The sequence below is a fragment of the Ylistrum balloti genome, unplaced genomic scaffold, assembly GCF_031769215.1.
Source record: "Ylistrum balloti isolate Yb309-2 unplaced genomic scaffold, AGI_CSIRO_Ybal_v1 Utg370652, whole genome shotgun sequence".
In the NCBI taxonomy this organism is placed as follows: Eukaryota; Metazoa; Mollusca; class Bivalvia; order Pectinida; family Pectinidae; genus Ylistrum; species Ylistrum balloti.
In genome coordinates, this window is record NW_026782396.1 from 9,103 (window position 1) to 35,277 (window position 26,175).

General features: G+C 40.2%; 1 protein-coding gene across 1 annotated transcript; it reads left to right on the forward strand.

The window, feature by feature from the left end:
- Window positions 1-5,788: 5,788 nt before the first annotated feature.
- Window positions 5,789-19,553, forward strand: LOC132557268 (chitinase-3-like protein 1; the record flags this gene model as incomplete). Its single annotated transcript, XM_060221757.1, has 11 exons — window positions 5,789-5,843; window positions 5,960-6,082; window positions 8,416-8,553; window positions 8,885-9,059; window positions 9,364-9,616; window positions 10,417-10,541; window positions 16,376-16,499; window positions 18,236-18,424; window positions 18,626-18,748; window positions 18,845-19,199; window positions 19,372-19,553. Coding segments are annotated over 11 exons (1,842 nt in total), but the record flags the coding sequence as incomplete, so codon positions are not given.
- Window positions 19,554-26,175: the final 6,622 nt, after the last annotated feature.

Genomic DNA, 26,175 nt, shown 5'->3' on the forward strand with positions numbered 1-26,175 from the left:
ACAGAAACACTCTCCCTCACCCTCACATACAGAAACACCCTCACTTACATACAGAAACACACCTTACATACAGAAACACCCTCACCTTACATACAGAAACACCCTCACAGAAACACCCTCACTTACATACAGAAACACTCCCTCACTTACATACAGAAACACTACATCACCCTCCTTACATACATACAGAAACACTCTCCCTCACTTACATACAGAAACACCCTCACCTTACATACAGAAACACTACTCACCTTACATACAGAAACACCCTCACTTACATACAGAAACACTCTCACTTACATACAGAAACACCCTCACCTTACATACAGAAACACTCTCACCTTACATACAGAAACACTCTCACCTTACATACAGAAACAACACTCTCCCTCACTTACATACAGAAACTTACATACAGAAACACTCTCACCTTACATACAGAAACACCCTCACTTACATACAGAAAACACCCTCACTTACATACAGAAACACTTCATACAGAAACACCTTACATACAGAAACACCCTCACCTTACATACAGACTTACAACATACAGAAACACCCTCACTTACATACAGAAAACACTCTCACTTACATACAGAAACACCCTCACTTACATACAGAAACACTCTCACCTTACATACAGAAACACCTTACATACAGAAACACTCTCACCTTACATACAAAACACTCTCACCCTTACATACAGAAACACCCTCACCTTACATACAGAAACACCCTCACTTACATACAGAAGACAACCTTACATACAGAAACACCCTCACTTACATACAGAAACACCCTCACTTACATACAGAAACACTCTCACTTACATACAGAAACACCTTACTCACCCTCCTTACATACAGAAACACCCTCACTTACATACAGAAACACTCTCACCTTACATACAGAAACACTCTCACTTACATACAGAAACACCCTCACTTACATACAGAAACACTCTACAGAAACACCTTACATACAGAAACACCCTCACTTACATACAGAAACAAACACCCTCACTTACTTACATACAGAAACACTCTCACCTTACATACAGAAACACCCATACAGAAACACCCTCACTTACATACAGAAACACTCTCACCTTACATACAGAAACACTTACTCACTTACATACAGAAACACCCTCACTTACATACAGAAACACTTACATACAGAAACACTCTCCTTACATACAGAAACACCCTCACCTTACATACAGAAAAACTCTCACCTTACATACAGAAACACTCCTCACCTTACATACAGAAAAACTCTCACCTTACATACAGAAACACCCTCACTTACATACAGAAACACTCTCACCTTACATACAGAAACAGAAACACCCTCACTTACATACAGAAACACCCTCACTTACATACAGAAACACTCTCACCTTACATACAGAAACACCCTCACTTACATACAGAAACACTCTCACCTTACATACAGAAACACTCCCACCTTACATACAGAAACACCCTGAACTTACATACAGAAACACTCTCAATTACATACAGAAACACCCTCACTTACATACAGAAACACTCTCACCTTACATACAGAAACACCCTCACCTTACATACAGAAACACCCTCACTTACATACAGAAACACTCTCACCATACATACAGAAACACTCGCACCTTACATACAGAAACACTCCCACCTTACATACAGAAACACTCTCACTTACATACATAAACACTCTCACCTTACATAAAGTAACACTCTCACCTTACATACAGAAACACTCCCACCTTACATACAGAAACACTCCCACCTTACATATAGAAACACCCTCACCTTACATACAGAAACACTCTCACCTTACATACAGAAGCACCCTCACCTTACATACAGAAACACCCTCATCTTACATTATGGTGTGTTTGTTTGAACAAAATATCTTCATTATTTCTTTCTTCCAACCCTGGATGAACTTTCGATAAACTTTGACCAGATTGCTTGGATTATTTTTTATATTGCCTTTTTGTTGTGAACTTTAAATATGAAAGGTGTTTATTATTATAACTGTTTAATGTCTCACTTAATCGGCAAGGTGCCCCCTTCCCGATGTCATAGGTAGACTGGAAGGTTTAAAAGTCACATTGGTAAACATATATAGATACATATAGCGTGATTGATATTTACACTTCCAAAATCAAATCTGATTTGTCAGTTGAAAATGTAATTACTGGATATCTATCTAAATAGTGTGATATAGAGTGGTGATTGAATGGAGGACATGTCTGTTTGTTACACGTTGTTGAGTGGTGTGATGAAATAGCTGGACGATATCCATTTATTACAAACAGTAACAGGGATCGGTAGGCCTGATTAGTTCACACAGCGGAATGGAAGTCACGAAAGATCCCGGTAATTCATGGCTGACACGATAGTAGTGAATAAAGCTTTGGACAGTGTTTATCAACAGTGAAAAGACGAAATTAACTTTAAACCTAAAATCAGCCGAGGTGTAGTACGTATGAACTACATCTATTGTACAACCACAACCACTAGTGTGCTCAGGCTTATAAGTTTCGAGGTCATTTAAAAAAATGTAATTACTAGGTCACAAATACATATACTATTTGTAAAACAGGATTCCTAAAAACAGAACGTTTTAACCCATAAATCAAATAAAGTTGATTTACAACACAATGTTCGTTATCCGAACAATCCAAATAATTGCTAATTATACCTCAGCCTTAGAATAATATATTTGAAAACCCGTTTATAACTTTGAAGAGGCAATATAGAAAAAAGAAATTTGTTTTCAAATGCTTTCAAAATAATGACTAATCAACCTCATGTATGTACCTGGTGTATCCCTGTATCCTCACACAGATATGTGTACCTGGTATATCCCTGTACCCTCACACAGATATGTGTACCTGGTGTATCCCTGTACCCTCACACAGATATGTGTACCTGGTGTATCCCTGTACCCTCACACAGATATGTGTACCTGGTGTATCCCTGTACCCTCACACAGATATGTGTACCTGGTGTATCCCTGTACCCTCACACAGATATGTGTACCTGGTGTATCCCTGTACTCTCACACGGATATGTGTACCTGGTGTATCCCTGTGCCCTCACACGGATATGTGTACCTGGTATGTCCCTGTACCCTCACACAGATATGTGTACCTGGTATATCCTTGTTTCCTCACACGGATATGTGTACCTGGTGTATCCCTGTACCCTCACACAGATATGTGTACCTGGTGTATCCCTGTACCCTCACACGGATATGTGAACCTGGTATATCCCTGTACTCTCACACGGATATGTGTACCTGGTGTATCCCTGAACCCTCACACAGATATGTGTACCTGGTGTATCCCTGTAACACATTATAGATGTATATACTTGGCATAGTCCTGTACCTATAATACGGATGTATGTACTTGGTATAGTCCTGTACCTCTAATACGGATGTATGTACTTGGTATAGTCCTGTACCTCTAATACGGATGTATGTACTTGGTATAGTCCTGTACCTCTAATACGGATGTATGTACTTGGTATAGTCCTGTACCTCTAATACGGATGTATGTACTTGGTATAGTCCTGTACCTCTAATACGGATGTATGTACTTGGTATAGTCCTGTACCTCTAATACGGATGTATATACTTGGTATAGTCCTGTACCTCTAATACAGATGTATGTTCGTGTTGTTATGAGGTACATTATGTTACCTTCGCATGTACCCATTGTCACCCTGTACTATATCTACCATCACCCGTTACTTCGGTCTATATTACCCCGACCACAAGATTTCCTCATGGTTCAGTACTTCGTTCTACACTATCCAAACCACGTGATTTCCTCATGGTTCTGTACTTCTGTCTACACTATCCCGACCACAAGATTTCCTCATGGACCAGTACTTCGGTCTACATTATCCCGACCACGTGTTTTTCTAATGGTTGAGTACTTCGGTCTACATTACCCCGACCACGTGATTTCCTCATAGACCAGTACTTCGGTCTATATTACCCCGACCACGTCGTTTCCTCATGGACCAGTACTTCGGTCTACATTATTCCGACCACGTGATTTCCTCATGGTTCAGTACTTCGTTCACATTACCCCGATCACGTGATTTCCTCATAGACCAGTACTTCGGTCTATATTACCCCGACCACGTCGTTTCCTCATGGACCAGTACTTCGGTCTACATTATCCTGACCACGTGATTTCCTCATGGTTCAGTACTTCGTTCACATTACCCCGATCACGTGATTTCCTCATAGACCAGTACTTCGGTCTATATTACCCCGACCACGTCGTTTCCTCATGGACCAGTACTTCAGTCTACATTATCCCGACCACGTGATTTCCTCATGGTTCAGTACTTCGTTCACATTATCCCGACCACGTGTTTTTCTAATGGTTGAGTACTTCGGTCTACATTACCCCGACCACGTGATTTCCTCATAGACCAGTACTTCGGTCTATATTACCCCGACCACGTCGTTTCCTCATGGACCAGTACTTCGGTCTACATTATCCTGACCACGTGATTTCCTCATGGTTCAGTACTTCGTTCACATTACCCCGATCACGTGATTTCCTCATAGACCAGTACTTCGGTCTATATTACCCCGACCACGTCGTTTCCTCATGGACCAGTACTTCAGTCTACATTATCCCGACCACGTGATTTCCTCATGGTTCAGTACTTCGTTCACATTATCCCGACCACGTGTTTTTCTAATGGTTGAGTACTTCGGTCTACATTACCCCGACCACGTGATTTCCTCATAGACCAGTACTTCGGTCTATATTACCCCGACCACGTCGTTTCCTCATGGACCAGTACTTCGGTCTACATTACCCCGACCACGTGATTTCCTCATGGTTCAGTACTTCGTTCACATTATCCCGACCACGTGTTTTTCTAATGGTTGAGTACTTCGGTCTACATTACCCCGACCACGTGATTTCCTCATGGACCAGTACTTCGGTCTACATTATCCCGACCACGTGTTTTTCTAATGGTTGAGTACTTCGGTCTACATTACCCCGACCACCTGATTTCCTCATAGACCAGTACTTCGGTCTATATTACCCCGACCACGTCGTTTCCTCATGGACCAGTACTTCGGTCTACATTACCCCGACCACGTGATTTCCTCATGGACCAGTACTTCGGTCTACATTACCCCGACCACGTGATTTCCTCATAGACCAGTACTTCGGTCTACATTACCCCGACCACGTGATTTCCTCATAGACCAGTACTTCGGTCTATATTACCCCGACCACGTCGTTTCCTCATGGACCAGTACTTCGGTCTACATTATCCTGACCACGTGATTTCCTCATGGACCAGTACTTCGGTCTACATTATCCTGACCACGTGATTTCCTCATGGTTCAGTACTTCGATCTAGATAATCCCGACTACGTGATTTCCTCATGGTTCAGTACTTCTGTTACTTGGGTTTATCTGAGGTAGAAACTCCTAAAGGGATCCATATAGGTTGATATATCCTATATATAATATTGCTTTCGATGTAGTGATCGTAATAAAAAGAAATAGAGAATGAATGGTTCTGATTTGTTACGAAACAAGAAAAACGCGTTAAGATAAGGTTAACCGGCAATACGATTATCTTGGTTATAACAAACACTACAATCTTTATATAGACATGTTTATTGTCAGTTATTGAAATAAACAACTACCACACTATTTTATTTTTTATTTTGTTATTTTTTATTGGTTTTTCCTTTTTGTAAACTTGTCTGATTCTTTTCTTTCCAGATTTGGAGTTTTATTTGTTTGTGCAGTTCACTTCTGATTTTCTCCGCTAAAGTGTGTAAGTACGTGATGTATTTGAGTAGTTCCTGTCTTCCTCTCATAAATACGTCGTTACGACCCGGTCATTTCCGAACTGCTAATATTGCAAGAGTTGTCTCCCTTCGTCTAATGTAGATAGCCAGAGCTGTGAAGGGACGGACTTTCAGTGTAGCAGTGGATTGTGTCTCCTTGATAACTGGGTGTGTGACGGGGCGGAAGACTGTCCGAACGGACAGGATGAGGCTCCAGAGTTATGTGGTAAGTATTCCGAGGGTACAACATTACCCTGGGGGTAAGGGGATCCGTGTACGACATGTGCTTAGCTACTTATAGAGACCTGTTAGAGACAGACCAGATCTGTAGTCATTATCCCGGGGATAAGGGGATCAGGGTACGACAGAGGATATATGATTAGAGAAACAGCAGGTCTGTAGTTAGTATCCCGAGGTAAGGAGATCAGAATAGAAAAGTGGATATAGGGCTAGAGAGACACCAGGTCTGTAGTTAGTAACCCGGGTAAAGGGATTAGAATAGGACAGAGGATATAGGACCAGAGAGAAACCAGGTCTGTAGTTTGTATCCCGAGGTAAGGAGATCAGAATAGAAAAGTGGATATAGGGCTAGAGAGACACCAGGTCTGTAGTTAGTAACCCGGGTTAAGGGATTAGAATAGGACAGAGGATATAGGACCAGAGAGAAACCAGGTCTGTAGTTAGTATCCCGAGGTAAGGAGATCAGAATAGAAAAGTGGATATAGGGCTAGGGAGACACCAGGTCTGTAGTTAGTATCCCGAGGTAAGGAGATCAGAATAGAAAAGTGGATATAGGGCTAGAGAGACACCAGGTCTGTAGTTAGTAACCCGGGTAAAGGGATTAGAATAGGACAGAGGATATAGGACCAGAGAGAAACCAGGTCTGTAGTTAGTATCCCGAGGTAAGGAGATCAGAATAGAAAAGTGGATATAGGGCTAGGGAGACACCAGGTCTGTAGTTAGTAACTCGGGGGTAAATGGATTGGAATAGGACAGATGGTATAGGACCAGAGAGACACCAGGTCTGTATAAGTATCCCGGAGGTAAAGGGATTAGAATAGGACAGATGATATAGGACCAGAGAGATACCAGGTCTGTATTAGTATCCCGGGGGTAAAGGGATTAGAATAGGACAGAGGATATAGGACCAGAGAGACACCAGGTCTGTATTAGTATCCCGAGGTAAGGAGATCAGAATAGAAAAGTGGATATAGGGCTAGAGAGACACCAGGTCTGTAGTTAGTTACCCGGGGGTAAAGGGATTAGAATAGGACAGATGATAAAGGACCAGAGAGACACCAGGTCTGTAGTTAGTATCCCGAGGTAAGGAGATCAGAATAGAAAAGTGGATATAGGGCTAGAGAGACACCAGGTCTGTATTAGTATCCCGAGGGTAAAGGGATTAGAATAGGACAGATGATATAGGACCAGAGAGACACCAGGTCTGTATTAGTTTCCCGGGGGTAAAGGGATTAGAATAGGACAGAGGATATAGGACCAGAGAGACACCAGGTCTGTAGTTAGTAGCCCGGGGGTAAAGTGATTAGAATAGGACAGAGGATATAGGACCAGAGAGACACCACGTCTGTAGTTAGTAACCCGGGGGTAAAGGGATTAGAATAGGACAGAGGATATAGGACCAGAGAGACACAAGGTCTGTAGTTAGTATCCCGGGGGTAAAGGGATTAGAATAGGACAGAGGATATAGGACCAGAGAGAAACCAGGTCTGTATTAGTATCCCGCGGGTAAAGGGATTAGAATAGGACAGAGGATATAGGACCAGAGAGACACCAGGTCTGTATTAGTATCCCGGGGGTAAAGGGATTAGAATAGGACAGAGGATATAGGACCAGAGAGACACCAGGTCTGTAGTTAGTAACCCGGGGATCAGAGTATCAGGGTAGGACAGAAGTTATAGGACTAGAGAGACACCAGGTCTGTAGTTAGTAACCTGGGGGTAATAGGATCAGAGTAGGACAGAGGATATAGGACCAGAGAGACACCAGGTCTGTAGTTAATATCCCGGGGGTAATAGGATCAGAGTAGGACAGAGGATATAGGACCAGAGAGACACCAGGTCTGTAGTTAATATCCCGGGGGTAATAGGATCAGAGTAGGACAGAGGATATAGGACCAGAGAGACACCAGGTCTGTAGTTAATATCCCGGGGGTAATAGGATCAGAGTAGGACAGAGGATATAGGACCAGAGAGACACCAGGTCTGTAGTTAATATCCCGTAGGTAATAGGATCAGAGTAGGACAGAGGATATAGGACCAGAGAGACACCAGGTCTGTAGTTAATATCCCGGGGATAATAGGATCAGAGTAGGACAGAGGATATAGGACCAGAGAGACACCAGGTCTGTAGTACATACATGTACATAGTATATCCGGGATGGTATGGAATAAAGGCTGGGAGGAAGGTTACAGAGAAAGGGAAGATTGAAGGGGAAAAGTCGAATCTTGTCTGTTCGAAAAATCGGAAGTTCTGACATAATGAATAATAGCCACGTTTATTGCACAAATTGGTTTAAATCGTTTTATGTTCTGACTCCAGAGACAAAGACAGTAACACAACAGCCACAGAATACATGTAATGGCGTCCACTTCCGGTGTGGGACAGGCGAGTGTATACCGAAAGAGTGGCAATGTGATAGTGACAGGGATTGTCGCGACGGCTCGGACGAACATTGTGGTAAGGTTATCTGTCTCATACACCGTACGGACGAATAATGCAGTAGGTTATTGTCGCTGGTTTTTTTTTACAAAATGTAGAATAACAATTTTTTCTCACACGAGAATCTTGCTGGCATTCAGGCTTGACCCACTGGTAGATATAATCTGTTTTCATTGCACTCACCAAAAACAAATTGAATTAAATTAGTATTCTAGTTCATTTGGATGTTAAACGAAGCCACTCCCACCCATTGACAACAAAAATCGTCGTTAAAGGTATTTTTACATACTTTTTATCTGTGTGTGTTTTAGAGCACAGGCGTTTGAACTGGGATTGTTATTGTTTATAGAACACAGAAACTTCCGGCGGATATGTTACTATACCAACTGGTCACAGTACCGTCAGGGTCGCGCGCAGTTCACACCCACAGATATTGACCCTACTCTCTGTACTCATCTTATCTACGCCTTCGCCAACCTGGAAGGCACAAGGATCACTCCGTCTGAACCAAACGATCCGGAGATGTGAGTACCAGGTCGGCATGTACACAGACCTTTGTCGGTATGAAGGAGTATAGCTCAAATATATGTCACTTTGAAGTCGTAAAGAAAATGTTTGTCAGTATAAAGGCGTAATGCTAACATGAATGGCAGTTTATCGTAGATCACCTCAAATCTTTTACAGATAATCATTTTGCTTAGATTTATGTTTCTCCCGATTTGTTTAGAAAGAGAAAAAAGAGACTGGTTTTATTAGCGTTGATTTTAATAGATGTTTAGTACCATTGTCTAAAGAAACGAAATGCAAGTAATGTTGTGATTTTGATAGGTATCAATTATTTACCGGCCTGAAAAGTCGAAATCCTGGAGTGAAAACATTGCTAGCTGTAGGAGGGTGGAATGCAGAAAGTAAGGGCTTCTCTAACATGGTGACTACGCCAATGAGCCGTCGTGTCTTTGCATTGTCCGCAATATCCTTTCTCCGGAATCACGGATTTGACGGCTTGGACATTGATTGGGAATATCCTACACTACGGGGTGGTAAACCAGAGGACAAACAAAGGTTTTCCTTACTTCTACAGGTATCATTCTCCTGGCCAAATGTTTATATTCACCAATAGAAGATCACGCATCAGAAACGAAACTCGAGGATGTTACATGTAAACATATTGTTATAAATTATATAAAAGATTAGTACACTTGTGTCTTACAGGAGTTACGGTACTTGTTACATGTAAACATATTGTTATATATTATCTTAAAGATTAGTATATATGTGTCTTACAGGAGTTACGGGACTTGATAGATGTAAAGATATCCCATTATAATATATTATCTAAAGGATTAGTACACTTGTGTCTTACAGGAGTTACGGGACTTGTTAGATGTAAACATATCCCATTGTTATATATTATTTAAAAGATTAGTACATATGTGTCTTACAGGAGTTAAGGGACTTGTTAGATGTGTCTTACAGGAGTTACGGGACTTGTTAGATGTAAACATATTGTTATATATCATCTTAAAGATTAGTATATATGTGTCTTACAGGAGTTAAGGGACTTGTTAGATGTGTCTTACAGGAGTTACGGGACTTGTTAGATGTAAACATATTGTTATATATTATCTGAAAGATTAGTACTTATATGTTTTACAGGAGTCACGGGACTTGTTATTTGTAAACATATTGTTATATATTATCTAAAAAAAGATTAGTTCATATGTGTCTTACAGGAGTTACGGGACTTGTTAGATGTAAACATATTGTTATATATTATCAAAAATATTAGTATATGTGTGTCTTACAGGAGTTACGGGACTTGTTAGATGTAAACATATTGTTATATATTATCTAAAAAATTAGTATATATGTGTCTTACAGGAGTTACGGGATTCGTTTAAGAGGGAGTCTGTATCGTCTGGAAAGCCGTGTCTGCTGTTGTCCGCCGCCGTCTCCGCAAGTCCCAATGTCATTGACGTCAGCTACAATGTCACAGCTCTGGCTGAGTGAGTTACAGGGATTTGTTTCAGTCTCTGACGTCACGATAGTTAGATTCTTTACCCAATGACAATGACCGAATTCTATCGCTGACGTCACACGTCTAGAATCTGTCCCACCAGTCAAAGTCACGTCACGTCATAATGTCCCATGTGTTTCCTTGAAGTGCAAATGCAATTCAACCGAGAATGTTCATAACAATGTACGTCAGAATGCCCAGTCACAATAGTGAATATAACTGTGACGTCATGATGTCAAGTGTCTGTCCTCGGCATGACTCTGTCCAGAATCCGCTGCTCGGATCTTTCTGTCATCCTTTCGACTACTTCTAATGAAATAAAGTGTTAAACAAAGCTAGCCGAATTGACTATAGTAAATTATAACCATCTGGTATATTTTTGTCTATAATCTGTTTACCATCTCGTCACACAATTTTCGACTTTAGTGTACATTAGATAATAGTATAGCCGAAAACGTTGGTTGATTCTGTACCATCTCGTACACAACTTACGTCAGTGTTAGTACGCACCACACTAGTCATTTGTCTGATGGAGGTGACAGTGTAGATCTCGTACACTATGTACGTCAGTGTTAGTACGCTCCACACTGGTCATTTGTCTGATGAAGGTTACAGTGTAGATCTCGCACACTACGTACGTCAGTGCTAGTACGCTCCAAAAGGGTCATTTGTCTAATGAAGGTGACCGTGTAGATCTCGTACACTACGTACGTCAGTGCTAGTACGCTCCAAAAGGGTCATTTGTCTAATGAAGGTGACCGTGTAGATCTCGCACACTACGTACGTCAGTGCTAGTACGCTCCAAAAGGGTCATTTGTCTAATGAAGGTGACCGTGTAGATCTCGTACACTACGTACGTCAGTTCTAGTACGCTCCAAAAGGGTCATTTGTCTGATGAAGGTGACCGTGTAGATCTCGTGCACTCCTTACGTCAGTGTTAGTACACTCCACACTGGTCATTTGTCTGATGTAGGTGACCGTGTAGATCTCGTACACTACTTACGTCAGTGCTAGTACACTCCACACTGGTCATTTGTCTGATGAAGGCGACCGTGTAGATCTCGTACACAACTTACGTCAGTGCTAGTACGCTCCACACTGGTCATTTGTCTGATGAAAGCGACCGTGTAGATCTCGTAAACAACTTACGTCAACGCTAGTACACTCCACACTAGTCATTTGTCTGATGAAGGTGACCGTGTAGATCTCGTACACAACTTACGTCAACGCTAGTACGCTTCACACTGGTCATTTGTCTGATGAAGGCGACCGTGTAGATATCGTACACTACGTATGTCGGTGTTTGTACGCTCCACACTGGTCATTTGTCTGATGAAGGAGACCGTGTAGATCTCGTACACTACGCATGTCAGTGTTTGTACGTTCCACACTGGTCATTTGTCTGATGAAGGAGACCGTGTAGATCTCGTACACTACGTATGTCAGTGTTTGTACGCTCCACACTGGTCATTTGTCTGATGAAGGTGACGTGTAGATTTCGTACACTACGTACGTCAGTGCTAGTACGCTCCACACTAGTCATTTGTCTGATGGAGGGACCGTGTAGATCTCGTACACTACGCATGTCAGTGTTTGTACGTTCCACACTGGTCATTTGTCTGATGAAGGAGACCGTGTAGATCTCGTACACTACGTATGTCAGTGTTTGTACGCTCCACACTGGTCATTTGTCTGATGAAGGTGACGTGTAGATTTCGTACACTACGTACGTCAGTGCTAGTACGCTCCACACTAGTCATTTGTCTGATGGAGGGACCGTGTAGATCTCGGACACTACGTACGTCAGTGCTAGTACGCTCCACACTGGTCATTTGTCTGATGAAGGAGACGTATAGATTTCGTACACTACGTACGTCAGTACTAGTACGCTCCACACTGGTCATTTGTCTGATGAAGGTGACCGTGTAGATCTCGTACACTACGTACGTCAGTGCTAGTACGCTCCACACTGGTCATTTGCCTGATGAAGGTGACCGTGTAGATCTCGTACAGTATGTACGTCAGTGATTATTATTGTCTTTATTTCCTCCAAAGATGAACAGCATTACATACAAATTACAACTTGAAAAGCATACAATTAAGGTGGAAATTAATGTAGAATTTACAAATTATGACTATACATACAATATGTTAGTTTTATGTAATTCATACTCGGTGAAGAGTTATCACCTTGCAATTTATAATGTTATGAAATAATTACATACTAAGTATATATGTCACAATAATAGGTTTTAAGTGTATATATTACAGAAAGCCTCCTGGCGCACTATACATAGCCATATAGTTCAAGCAACCTTTTTATAGAACATGCTGACTTCAGTCTAAATTGTTCAAAATTATGTTTGTCTAACTGATAAGCCAAATGACCTCCTAGTAAAATGTGAAGCAATATATACTCTGGCAACGATTGTAAGTATGAAATAAATTCAATACTCGAAATAGACACAATTGCGCACCATAAATCGTCACGTACAATTTCTGTTAATGAACAATGTAGAATTGCATGATTCACAATATCTGTATAAAAATATCCACAAAAATGACACAAAAATTGTGTATTGGAGTTTCGTATGGAAACAATAAGTTTGATTACATAACGGATATCATCGAGAGAACTAGGGTGATACAGAGCTAGTTTCCACAAACAGTGGTTTTAAACAATCGTGCAGTAGTTTAAATCTTGTTAAAATCTGCATTGTTAGACATTCTTCGTAACCATGCATCTGTTTCATAGTCTTTTACAGAATTATAAGTCAGTTTCGTCCAATGTGTTTTGTTTGGAAAAGTACCGTCATCCAGCAAAAGTTCGAAATGCTGGAATAAATTATACTTTTTGAGGATTCTGACAATATCTGGTATATAACCATTTTGTACATATTCATTAATTGTATACAAAAAACATCTTACAATAAAAATTTTACTGGTCAACTTACTTCTTCTCATTCTACATATTCTACCGAGAAACAAAAGTTTTTTAGTATCTATATATGCTTCTAATGACGTCCACCCAAGTAGAGGGGTACACATGTCAGTTCTTGTGCTATTATCTAGACCTTGGATTGACTTTACAATAAAACGCTGGGCCCTTTCTAACATCAGTAACTCAGTAGTCGAAAGCAACCACAGTTCGCATCCATAAAGTGCAGAAGGATAAACTTTCAATTTCATAATTTTGAAACTGTTAATGTGTTTAGAGCACACTGATGGTCGCCTGAGCGTAGAAGGGCCATGGTACCACTTTTTAATTTATTGCAAGCAGATTTTGTTCTTTCCATGGAATTATGCTTACAGTTTACTAGAATACCAACGTGTATAATGTCTGCGACAACTGGTAATACACTGTTGTAGAGATAGAAATTTTGATTTATATCTACAATTCTTTTATTTGAAAAAAACAACAATTTTACTCTTTGATGCTGAAAACATAAACCTCCATTTTCGACTATAGGATTCGCAGATGTTTAACATTTTTTGTAGACTAACAATATTGGAACTTACTAAACAAATATCGTCAGCTTGGGTTGGAATATTGACAGGTATGTCAGTTATTCTTGCCCCCCCCAACAAGAATTTTCAACCTCATTTAATAGTTCATTAATAAAAACTAAGTACATTTTGGCAGATAGGGCCCCACCTTGTAAAATTCCTCTCTCCATTTTCAGCGGTGTAGAAAATACGCCATTAAATACCACCGAACTCTGTACATCTGTATACATATATCTAAGTATATTCCATACTTTCCCCGTTAGACCAAGGTCATACAACTTAACTAATAAACCGTCGTGCCAAACAGTATCGAAGGCCTTTGTGCTATCCAGAAATGACACATATACATCTGAACCATATTCCGTATTATAATAAATGCATTCTTGCACATTAAACGCTGTACAGAGACTGCATAGATTTTTCTGATATGCTGACTGTTGTTAGTTTGGAAATATGTCAGAATCAATTATGTCAGTAATTCTGTTTGCAATAGCCATTTCAAAAATTAAAAAAAAAATATAGGCAAAAGTGTTATTCCCTTATAACTATTGGGGTCTTCTTTAGGCTTCTCATGACCCTTGTGTAAAGCAACTATAATGCCATATTTCCAGTCTTTAGGGATATATTCGTGTTTAACAACAAGACTGAATAAATTCCGTATATGATGAATCAGAGGCTGCCCTGCATATATTACATGTTCATATACGAGACCCTCATGCCCATCGGCCTTATTTGTTTTTAACTTTTTACCTACATGGTTGATTTCTTGGCAAGAAAAAGAATCACATAAAAACGTGTCTCTATCAAAACAAATATTCGACTTTATCATTTTGATTCTGTCTTTGATTTCCTTGTAGAAACCACTGTCAAATTCTTCGACGTCATGGTTTTTAAAGATATTCTGGAAATGCAGAGACTAATCTTTCAAAATATCAACCGTATCTCTTAACGTTTTCTCATCATATCTCAATTAAGTTTGTTTAACCTTCGGTGCTTTGTTTTTGCTTTTAATAAGTTGCCAAAACAAATGTTGGTCTAATTCACCCGATATATCGATTTCAGCAAACATTTTTTTCATATGCGATTCAAACTCTAATGAAGGTGACGTGTAGATCTCGCACACTACGTACGTCAGTGTAAGTACGCTCCACACGGGTCATTTGTCTGATGAAGGTGACGTGTAGATCTCGTACACTACGTACGTCAGTGTTAGTACGCTCCACACTGGTCATTTGTCTGATGAAGGTGACGTGTAGATCTCGTACACTACGTACGTCAGTGTTAGTACGCTCCACACTGGTCATTTGTCTGATGAAGGAGACCGTGTAGATCTCGAACACTACGTACGTCAGTGTAAGTACGCTCCACACGGGTCATTTGTCTGATGAAGGTGACCGTGTAGATCTCGTGCACTCCTTACGTCAGTGTTAGTACGCTCCACACGGGTCATTTGTCTGATGAAGGAGACCGTGTAGATCTCGTACACTACGTACGTCAGTGTAAGTACGCTCCACACGGGGCATTTGTCTGATGAAGGTGACCGTGTAGATCTCGTACACTACCTACGTCAGTGTAAGTACGCTCCACACTGGTCATTTGTCTGATGAAGGAGACCGTGTAGATCTCGTACACTACGTGCGTCAGTGTTAGTACTCTCCACAATGGTCATTTGTCTGATGAAGGTGACCGTGTAGCCATCGTCACACTCTTATCTTCTACTGGTTGTGTTATAAGATGAAGGTGACCTTGTAGTCATCGTCACACTCTAATCTTCTGCTGGTAGTGTTATAAGATGAAGGTGACCGTGTAGTCAACGTCACACTCTAATCTTCTACTATTTGTGTTATAAGATGAAGGTGATCATGTAGTCATCGTCACACTCTAATCTTCTACTGGTTGTGTTATAAGATGAAGGTGACCGTGTAGTCATCGTCACACTATAATCTTCTACTGGTTGTGTTATAAGATGAAGGTGACAGTGTAGTCATCGTCACACTCTAATCTTCTACTGTTTGTGTTATAAGATGAAGGTGATCGTGTAGTCATAGAAACGTCACACTCTAATCTTCTACTGGTTGTGTTATAAGATGAAGGTGACCGTGTAGTCATCGTCACACTATAATCTTCTACTGGTTGTGTTATAAGATGAAGGTGACAGTGTAGTCATCGTCACACTCTAATCTTCTACTGGTTGTGTTATAAGATGAAGGTGATCGTGTAGTCATAGAAACGTCACACTCTAATCTTCTACTTGTTGTGTTATCAGAACTTTTATTTCGCTGTTAATCAATATTACATTTGTTTCATGTTTTTCAGACATCTTAGTTTCATCAACATTATGACATACGACTTTCATGGCGCGTGGGAGCGGACTACTGGACACAACAGTCCATTGTATCCTCGCCGCGATGAAAATGAATATCAACGTAAGATGAATACGGTAGGTATAATATCGACAGATCTGTAAGTTCTACATCAAACGAGATCTCGGCAGGTCGTCTGTTGTCTGAGAGTGTGATGTAAGTTCTACATCAAACGAGATCTCGGCAGGTCGTCTGTTGTCTGAGAGTGTAGTGTAAGGGCTACATCAAACGAGATCTCGGCGATGGTCAACGTCTGTTGAATCTGAGAGTGTATTGTAAGGGCTACATCAAACGAGATCTCGGCAGGTCGTCTGTTGTCTGAGAGGGTAATATAAGTTCTACATCAAACGAGATCTCGGCAGGTCGTCTGTTGTCTGAGAGTGTAATGTAAGGGCTACATCAAACGAGATCTCGGCGGGTCGTCTGTTGTCTGAGAGTGTGATGTAAGTTCTACATCAAACGAGATCTCGGCAGGTCGTCTGTTGTCTGAGAGTGTAGTGTAAGGGCTACATCAAACGAGATCTCGGCGGGTCGTCTGTTGACTGAGAGTGTGATGTAAGTTCTACATCAAACGAGATCTCGGCAGGTCTTCTGTTGTCTGAGAGTGTAATGTAAGGGCTACATCAAACGAGATCTCGGCAGGTCGTCTGTTGTCTGAGAGTGTAGTGTAAGGGCTACATCAAACGAGATCTCGGCAGGTCGTCTGTTGTCTGAGAGTGTGATGTAAGGGCTACATCAAACGAGATCTCGGCAGGTCGTCTGTTGTCTGAGAGTGTGATGTAAGGGATACATCAAACGAGATCTCGGCAGGTCTTCTGTTGTCTGAGAGTGTAATGTAAGGGCTACATCAAACGAGATCTCGGCAGGTCGTCTGTTGTCTGAGAGTGTAATTTAAGTTCTACATCAAACGAGCTCTCGGCAGGTCTTCTGTTGTCTGAGAGTGTAATGTAAGGGCTACATCAAACGAGATCTGGGCAGGTCGTCTGTTGTCTGAGAGAGTAATGTAAGGGCTACATCAAACGAGATCTCGGCGGGTCGTCTGTTGACTGAGAGTGTGATGTAAGTTCTACATCAAACGAGATCTCGGCAGGTCTTCTGTTGTCTGAGAGTGTAATGTAAGGGCTACATCAAACGAGATCTCGGCAGGTCGTCTGTTGTCTGAGAGTGTAATGTAAGGGCTACATCAAACGAGATCTCGGCAGGTCGTCTGTTGTCTGAGAGTGTATTGTAAGGGCTATATCAAACGAGATCTCGGCAGGTCGTCTGTTGCCTGAGAAGGTAATATAGGGGCTACATCAAACGAGATCTCGGCAGGTCGTCTGTTGTCTGAGAGTGTATTGTAAGGGCTACATCAAACGAGATCTCGGCAGGTCGTCTGTTGTCTGAGAGGGTAATATAAGGGCTACATCAAACGAGATCTCGGCAGGTCGTCTGTTGTCTGAGAGCGTAATATAAGGGCTGCATCAAACGAGATCTCGGCAGGTCGTCTGTTGTCTGAGAGGGTAATATAAGGGGCTATATCAAACGAGATCTCGGCAGGTCGTCTGTTGTCTGAGAGTGTAATGTAAGGGCTACATCAAACGAGATATCGGCAGGTCGCATGCAATTAGCCAGACTTTGTAGACGCTGTCAACAAAAGTAAGTTTTACAGGACACGGTATCTCGTAGACATAGCATTACATCAGTGTTACAACTCTACAATCCACTTGATCAAGCACTGCTAATAACACAAAAAAGTCCATTGAACCCTTCAATAAATCCACCTAGCGTTCAAAATGTCTGGGAAGTGCACTTTATTTCGCTCTTGTTACAGGATTGGGCGGCTAAGTACTGGAACACTTCTGGAGCTCCCCGTGACAAGCTCAACATCGGTATCTCTACATACGGGCGATCTTACATACTGGCCGATCCAGCCACACAGTACCAATTGTCAGCAGCTGTATCCAAGCCTGGACCAAAGGGCGTGTACACTCGTGAGGTTGGATTCCAGTCGTACTACGAGGTCAGTTTTAGCATTATCATTGATGTAAGCATGGCCAACTTTGTGATAGTATTTTTTGGCACTGAATTGGCGGTCGATGACCAAAGCGTGTTAACTGGGTTATGATATAGTTGGTATAGGTAAATTACCGTTACGCTAGGAATAATGTGATTTATCATATCTATAACACCTCTGTCCACCTGCTTTTCCTTATTCGTGTAGATTTGCCTACAACAAGATCTCGGGATCGGTAGAGTATTCAGAGACCACGAGCAGGAAGTGCCATATTTTGTCGTTGGCAAGGTTTGGATAGGATATGATGACGCAGAGAGCGTTGCAAACAAGGTATGTGTTTATCTATTTCTCTAACGTTACATGTGATAATTTAAAAATGCATTAACAATTGAAGATATTTTGTCAAACACATTTCATCTTTGACAGGCACGTTATATAGCCCGAGAAGGATTCGGAGGTTCCATGGTTTGGTCGATGTCTCTGGATGATTTCAACCATATTTGCAAGAGTACTGTCAAACGCTACCCTCTGACCAGCGCAGTATCGGAGACTCTCGTCGACGCACAGCAAGGCAGAACTACCACACCATTGCCTACCATTCCCTCGCCCATCCCAGATCCAGGCTTCTACCTTACAACCACAACCACCACTACTCCGGCGCCCGTAACCACTACGCCAGAAGTCACGCCTCGACCCGTGGTCACGTATCGCCCAATCACGCAGTCACCTGTTACACAAGCACCTGTCACACTCAACCCTGAACTCGTGTTCGGCAACAGAGGTAGGTGTATGCTGAGCCCATAGACATATCTCCATTGTCTCTTTCTAATTCATTTAACACAAATCAATTTGTTCCTTATGTTTATGAGATAGGGCGTCCCTCTCTCTGACTGTTGTGATTTCCCTTTGGATGTTTGTCGAAAGGAACATTAACTCGTCCTGTTGGTTTTCAGGATTCGTGTGCTGGTTCCGTCCGTACGGGTTTTACGAGGATCCAGAAAGTTGTCATCACTTCTACGTGTGTTACACAGGACGGACGTTTCATTTTAAGTGCCCAAGTGGTCTCGAATATAGCAACAAGCACTCCACGTGCGTTTGGCCAGATGAGCACACGTGTATAAGAGGGCGAAAGTGACCGTCATAGGTAATGCTAATGACAGTAAACAATATCGTGAAAAAGGGATCATGGGAAAAATGTGTTTTTTTTTTAAACTGGAATGGATAGGCTGTTAACCCCCCCCACCACCACCACCACCAAATTATGTATAAATGTTATCTCCGTACTCATAATCCATCATCAATGCCTTTGTTCGGAAAACCCGTCTAAATATAGCGCCGATAATATACAGCTCATAACAAATTTCGAAAAATAGGCATTCATATATTATGAATAATTTGTATCGTCTCCAGTGATAAAGATTGTAACCACACATTTACCGCTTTACTCGGGACTCACCCACCGCTTTACTCGGGACTCACCCATCGCTTTACTCGGGACTCACTCATCGCTTTTCTCGGGACTCAGCCACCGCTTTACTCGGGACTCACCCATCGCTTTACTTGGGACTCAGCCACCGCTTTTCTCGGGACTCAGCCACCGCTTTACTCGGGACTCACCCATCGCTTTACTCGGGACTCACCCATCGCTTTTCTCGGGACTCACCCATCGCTTCACTGTTAATTCTTTTGTCCCGATCATTGACTATTTTGTCCCATTGGTCGTATCGATTTCCTGGTTGATATGATAGAATTTCTTGTTTTTCATTCTTCATTGAACTATGAACGCAGTGGTCTAAGGAACTTAATGCTTGACGTGTTACTTTCTTGCTGTTTATTTTTCAAAAAAAAATAAATAAATATAAAAATAAGACCACTTGAGAAAAAACTAAGTTGAAATTCTCTTTCGAAAACAATGTAACTTACAATGAACCTTTTCAATGTTAGAACATTGAAAACCATGACTCTGCAACAGGACCTGATGATATTCACTATTAGTTCCTAAAACATTTACTAGAGTCATCATTAGATAATACTTCTTGATAATTTTAATTATATTTTTAGATCGGATAATGTCCCAAAGTCATGGAAAATGGCAATTGGATTTCCTATCCCCAAATAAGGTATAGATACGACAGATCCCTACAGCTACCGCCCAATGTCACTCACGAGTTGGGTTTGTAAAACTCTAGAGCGGATGATAAATTCAAGATTAATTTGGTATCTGGACTCCAATCGTATAATACCACCCCTACAAAGCGGTTTTAGATCTAAGCGAAGTACCAACGATCATTTGGTTAGATAAGACACCTTCGTGTGTGAGGCTTTTCTTCTGGTGTTTGGTCCAAAATATGAAACATTGTTTCAAAACAAATCAAAGACCATTCCACCATTTGATATTGGGATTTTCGCTCTTTTACACAACACAATATGAAATAATAAAACATGTCTACATTTTCACATCGATAGTTCAAAATCCAATGATAAGGTTTCCGCAGCCATGGTTTCATAAGACGAAGCCCATGGATGCCGGCTACCCAACAACGCCTCTATTTTCTCAGTGGAAACGCGAGCTATCTGCCTCGCCCTTGAACATATTCCAACAAATTATTGAGAGCTGTTATCTATTCAGACTCTTTTTTCGGTGCTACAAAGTCTTAGAAATAGAAATATCGACATTATTTTCATTCGAAATATATTAATAATATTTCATGAACTTGCTTCTAACTTTCGTATTGCTTTTTGCTGGGTTCCTGGGCACATGTGAATACCAGGCTTTGAAAAAGCAGATCGTGCCGCAAAGGAAGCTTTATCGCTACCACCTTTCATTTTTAAACTTCATTTCACCAATTTTAAATCCATTTATTAAAGAATTTTTAACAGCTCAGTGGCAGGAAGAGTGGATAATAAATTGCATTCCGTTAAACTTATCATATCATCGGTGAATGGTCTCCATGCTATAGAGACAACCACCGAGACGAAGTTGTCCTTGTCCATCTAAGGATGGCCATACATACCTTACATATTCATAGATGTTGAAAGGCGAAGATAAACCTCGGTGTATTAAATGCGATGAGCCGTTCACCGTTAAACATTTTTATTGGACTGCATTGACCTTCTGTCTACTCGAGAAAATAATTATCTTAACGATACACCGGTTGGTGGCTCTGATGACCTTTTATGTGTACAGGGATCGTAAAGAATGTAACAATAATTATTATCATTATATTTAATACAACAAACAATATTCTTCTGTCTTGTTAAACTTCCAGCTTAGTCTATTGAATTAGAAATATTTTCCGTTTAAAACTATCTGGTTATATAGGCCTGTAGCAAGTTTCTGGTTTCCCTCGACCAGATCTATCTAGTTCGCGTTGGGAAAGAAACAAGAAATTTGTTTATCCCCGTTGCCCATATTTGTAAATAAATAGGACGACGTATATGTTGCTACACAGTGGACAATGACTGGTTTGTACTGAGAACATCCACAGGAGACTCGGTGTCATGAGCTGTATTTAACTGTCTATAGTGTGGAAATGCGACGCGTGATAATGTTCAAAACAGAAAAACCTATATCGAAGATATATCCTCGGCGACTTATACAGATACATATATTATAGACATTACACGGGCGAACAACAGTTGTTAATTAAGGGAACACAGAAGTTGGAGACAAGTACATGTAAAACTGCCAGGTGGAGTCACGACCTGGGTGTTGTATACATACTGTCCTACAGAAAAAACAACATTATGATAATTCCCTTCTGCGTTCCTGTGTTAACTTATCTCCGTACCGAACAAAAAGTGGTAAATATTTATATCAACACAATGTTTATTATCGTGGTTTAAGATTCCGAAACGAGGCAAAAATATTTCTAAAAATAAGAATCTGTTTTATGCTCGTTTGAAATGATAGGCCATTGTTTCATGATAGTTTTCAGCGATCATTCTGGAGTTGTGAAAGGGGAAGTAGTCAACTACAGAACATCACCAGCTTTATGTCAACATGAATGTAATTTGGGAGACAGATAAATAGAATAACATCCGTTTTTACCGAAAGAGCTTCCTGAAAATCCTAATCGTCTGAATGATTAACGTATAATTGTATTGGGTGTTATCTAAGGCGACGTGCAAAGCGTTGACGTAACGTAGATCAATGAAGCATAAAATGATGTCATATCATTGTCTTGTGACCTAGGATGGATCTACAATCTTGTGAATACAATCGAGACTGTTTACAGATATTATATTTTGGCCACGTCGTCCATGAGATAATGTAGTTTTAACAACGATAACAATTACACTTATAACTGACATGCCTTATATAACCATTTTGTTACAGGCTTTTGTTCCATGTACGAAGAGAGATACATTATGTCTGCTTCTGTCCTGCATTATCATCTAACTAGGATCCGTGTGTTGGACAAAACGAGATGGTCTCAAGGAGTCCCTGGCAGCCTACAGTGTGCACAAACTTCTGTATTGTTTTTGAAACTAACATTTACAGAATTTTGTTACGTGTTCAGTTTATCACTTGATCAAGGGATGTTACTCAAAGTCTTACAGACAAGCCATATTATATATTTTTGTATATATGAAACTAATGTTTTCTGATTGGCCGTTTTTAGTGTGGAAGTCAGGATAATGAAGAAAACTAATGTTAAACTAAGAAATTAATGACTTACACATAAATGACGCAAAAAATAAGATATTTAATTCCAAATATATCTTCTAAAGACATTTAGCAACATTCTTCTCCTTTGTTTTAAAGAATGCCATCAAATTAAATTATGCCAATTAAGGTATATTTCACAATGAAAAAGGTGTTGGATGCAAAATAACTAAAATAAAGCCCAGCGTTGAGAATATCTAGGTAATGATTTCCTCCTTGTGGTATACGTGGTCTTTATCATGTTTTGGGGTTTTACGTACGTTTTGTACATCGCAGTATATAGCTCATAGAATCTTAAAAAAAACCCACACAAAATAAAGCATTTTGAATAATGTAGAAGCCATAAACTAGGGTATGAACATTTCGAGTTAATCGTGTAAAATTATGTTTAAATGATATCAATACAAATGTATCTGAAAGAGAAACTATTTATAGTTACAAATATACATTGTCCAGAAACACGTGGTCCTCTGTCCATTCACATCGTCCTATAAAGAATCAATTTGTCAGTAATCCTGTTTACCCCCTCTATATACAACTCCTGTTCGGTAGCCGATGTTAAGGAGAAGTGTTTATAAGAAGGTTCCCTGGGTGTTTCAATCACCTGTCTGGTAGCATTTCCGTTCTAACAACGTGTCCTCTGAATGATGTACCTTCCGTTTGGAAGACGGCTGCCAGTCATCGGTAGGCTTTAGTGAACACAAGAATTTCTGAAAGAAGACAGTTTAAAGTGATCAGTGATACTGAACAGTAAGACTTGTTAAATATGAAGCGTAAATTAGTAAAGTCGTATTGGCGAATATTATATCTCATTTTTAAATATCACTTTTTTTAAATCGTTAAGCGTCGTAATCGGAGATGTCTAAACAGCGCCTGATCTAAAGTATTTACCGTATAAGTACCTACCGGAATCAAAACAGAATTCTCAGATAACTTGTGCTGTGTCATACTCCAATATCTGACAATGGTAAATGTTTTTCCTGCTACTGCCAAGAGTTTACTCAAGTTCTATATTCGAATCATGAAACAATACATTAAACTGTCTTGTCTGCAAGCACCACACACTTGAAATCGATACCAAGAGAATAATATTCCAGAAATAGTGTTTGGAATGACAAGAATTTGTAAGGTAAAAAATTATTGACATTGACAACGTGTCTCCAGATTTGACATTGACAACGTGTCTCCAGATTTGACATTGAAAACGTGTCTCTACATTGTAAAATAAGTGAACATCAGCCTTCAATACAAAAAATAAACACAGCAGAGATAAATCATTAAACAGTGTTATACATCTGTTTAGTCCGTCTAGGTGATGCTAAGAGCTTAAAGTTTGAAACTTAGGAGGCGAAAATCAAAATTATTCAAACACTTGTTTTGGTGTTTGCCTACAAAACTCTGTTATTATTTAAGCTTTGATAGGTATAGTTTTTAGTTTCATGTTGGTATAAAAAGAAAACCTTACGTATATTCTTGATAAGTTTGCAAAAAGGTTTTTACTTTCATACTAGCATGAAACTACAAAATTTTCCTTTTGAAGTTTATAATTTATTTCTGATATAGGTTTTAAAATAGCACATAACTGTATATATTTGGTAGTTTAAAGACGCATAACAGTTGTCTTGACATTTATTTAAAATTCATTCCTGAGTGGGCTCATCACATTCCAAACGGAAATGTGGAAAAATACAACATATTTTCCCCTGATAAGTAATGAATTATTCGTTGTTTACTGTTTGTGTACAATGTAAGAAGATATTTGTATATTTTATGATGTAGTCCGGGTTTTTTGTTTACATCATTAAATGACAGCGATCCAGGTTAATGTTAATAAATGTTCTATTCATACAAAAAAGTAGTTACAACAGGCCCGCTACAAGGTGGCGTAGTGTCATCGACTCCTCAAGCAACAGAAATGAAAAATAAAGAAAATGACGAATCAGAATGCTGCATTTCGCGTACAAACAACGAAAATAAATGTTAGCCGTTAAGATATCAACACAATACTGATATAAACGCCTTACCGGATAACTCTCCAGTCTCACCTGGAAAAGCGTGTCTCCAGGGGAGTTCCATAACACTGACACGCCCACAACTACCAAAGCGGTGACAGATATTACGGATATAAACGCCTTACCGGTTAATTCTCCAGTCTCACCTGGTAAAGTGTGTCTCCAGGTGAGTTCCATAACACTGACACGCCCACCACTACCAAAGGGATGACAGATGAACAGGCAAACATCCAACCCACGGCTGCACCATACCACGGATATTGATAATCTCCATACGTAGGAGGTACATACGTCGCCAGTGATATTACCAACAGCACCTACAAATCATGATAAATACTGACTTCCGAAAGCGTGAACAATTACACACACGTTTATCCTGTTTCTACCAGCCAATGAGTTATAGAAATCTGATCTATCTTTACGTCATCACTGCATCGATGATGTAAGATAACATTTGTAGTTTTTGAGATTTTACCAGGTACAGCGATGATTTCCAGTCACTGCATTGTAAAGAAAACAAAAGAACAAATACGAGTTAATAACATCTTCACATACAAATTTAGAGAACTTTCACCATACTGCTGTTTCGTCCTTCAGACATTACTTGCTTGGATCGACCAAGATCTACTCTTCCCGAACACATGCTTTATTCACCCTTTTCAGTAATCTCCGTGTAAATCACGGTCAATAGTAAGTAATGTCATGGCGTCATTTGAACTGAACTCCAGCTTGATACCAAGGACTTTTGTGTTAAGTTGAAGCTGAAAAGATGCGGTTGATTTGACGTTTTGGAGAAATTAAGTCAGTAAACTTAATTTTTGTCAGCGTAATTGTGATTCTGTTGATAGCGTTAACACTTTTCTAGAGCATGATAGTGGATGTCTTTGGTAGATTTAAACTAAATTTCGCATAAATTATCACCACAAATAAAAGTATATAAAGTGAAAAAAGAATATTGAAAACCACATCTTCAAAGCAGCGGTACTATTTGTTAACATCACCAAGTATATATCAAATTCAACTAGAAGAGGAGGTATGAAGCGACTCCAAGAGAAACAGGAATGAGAAAATATTAT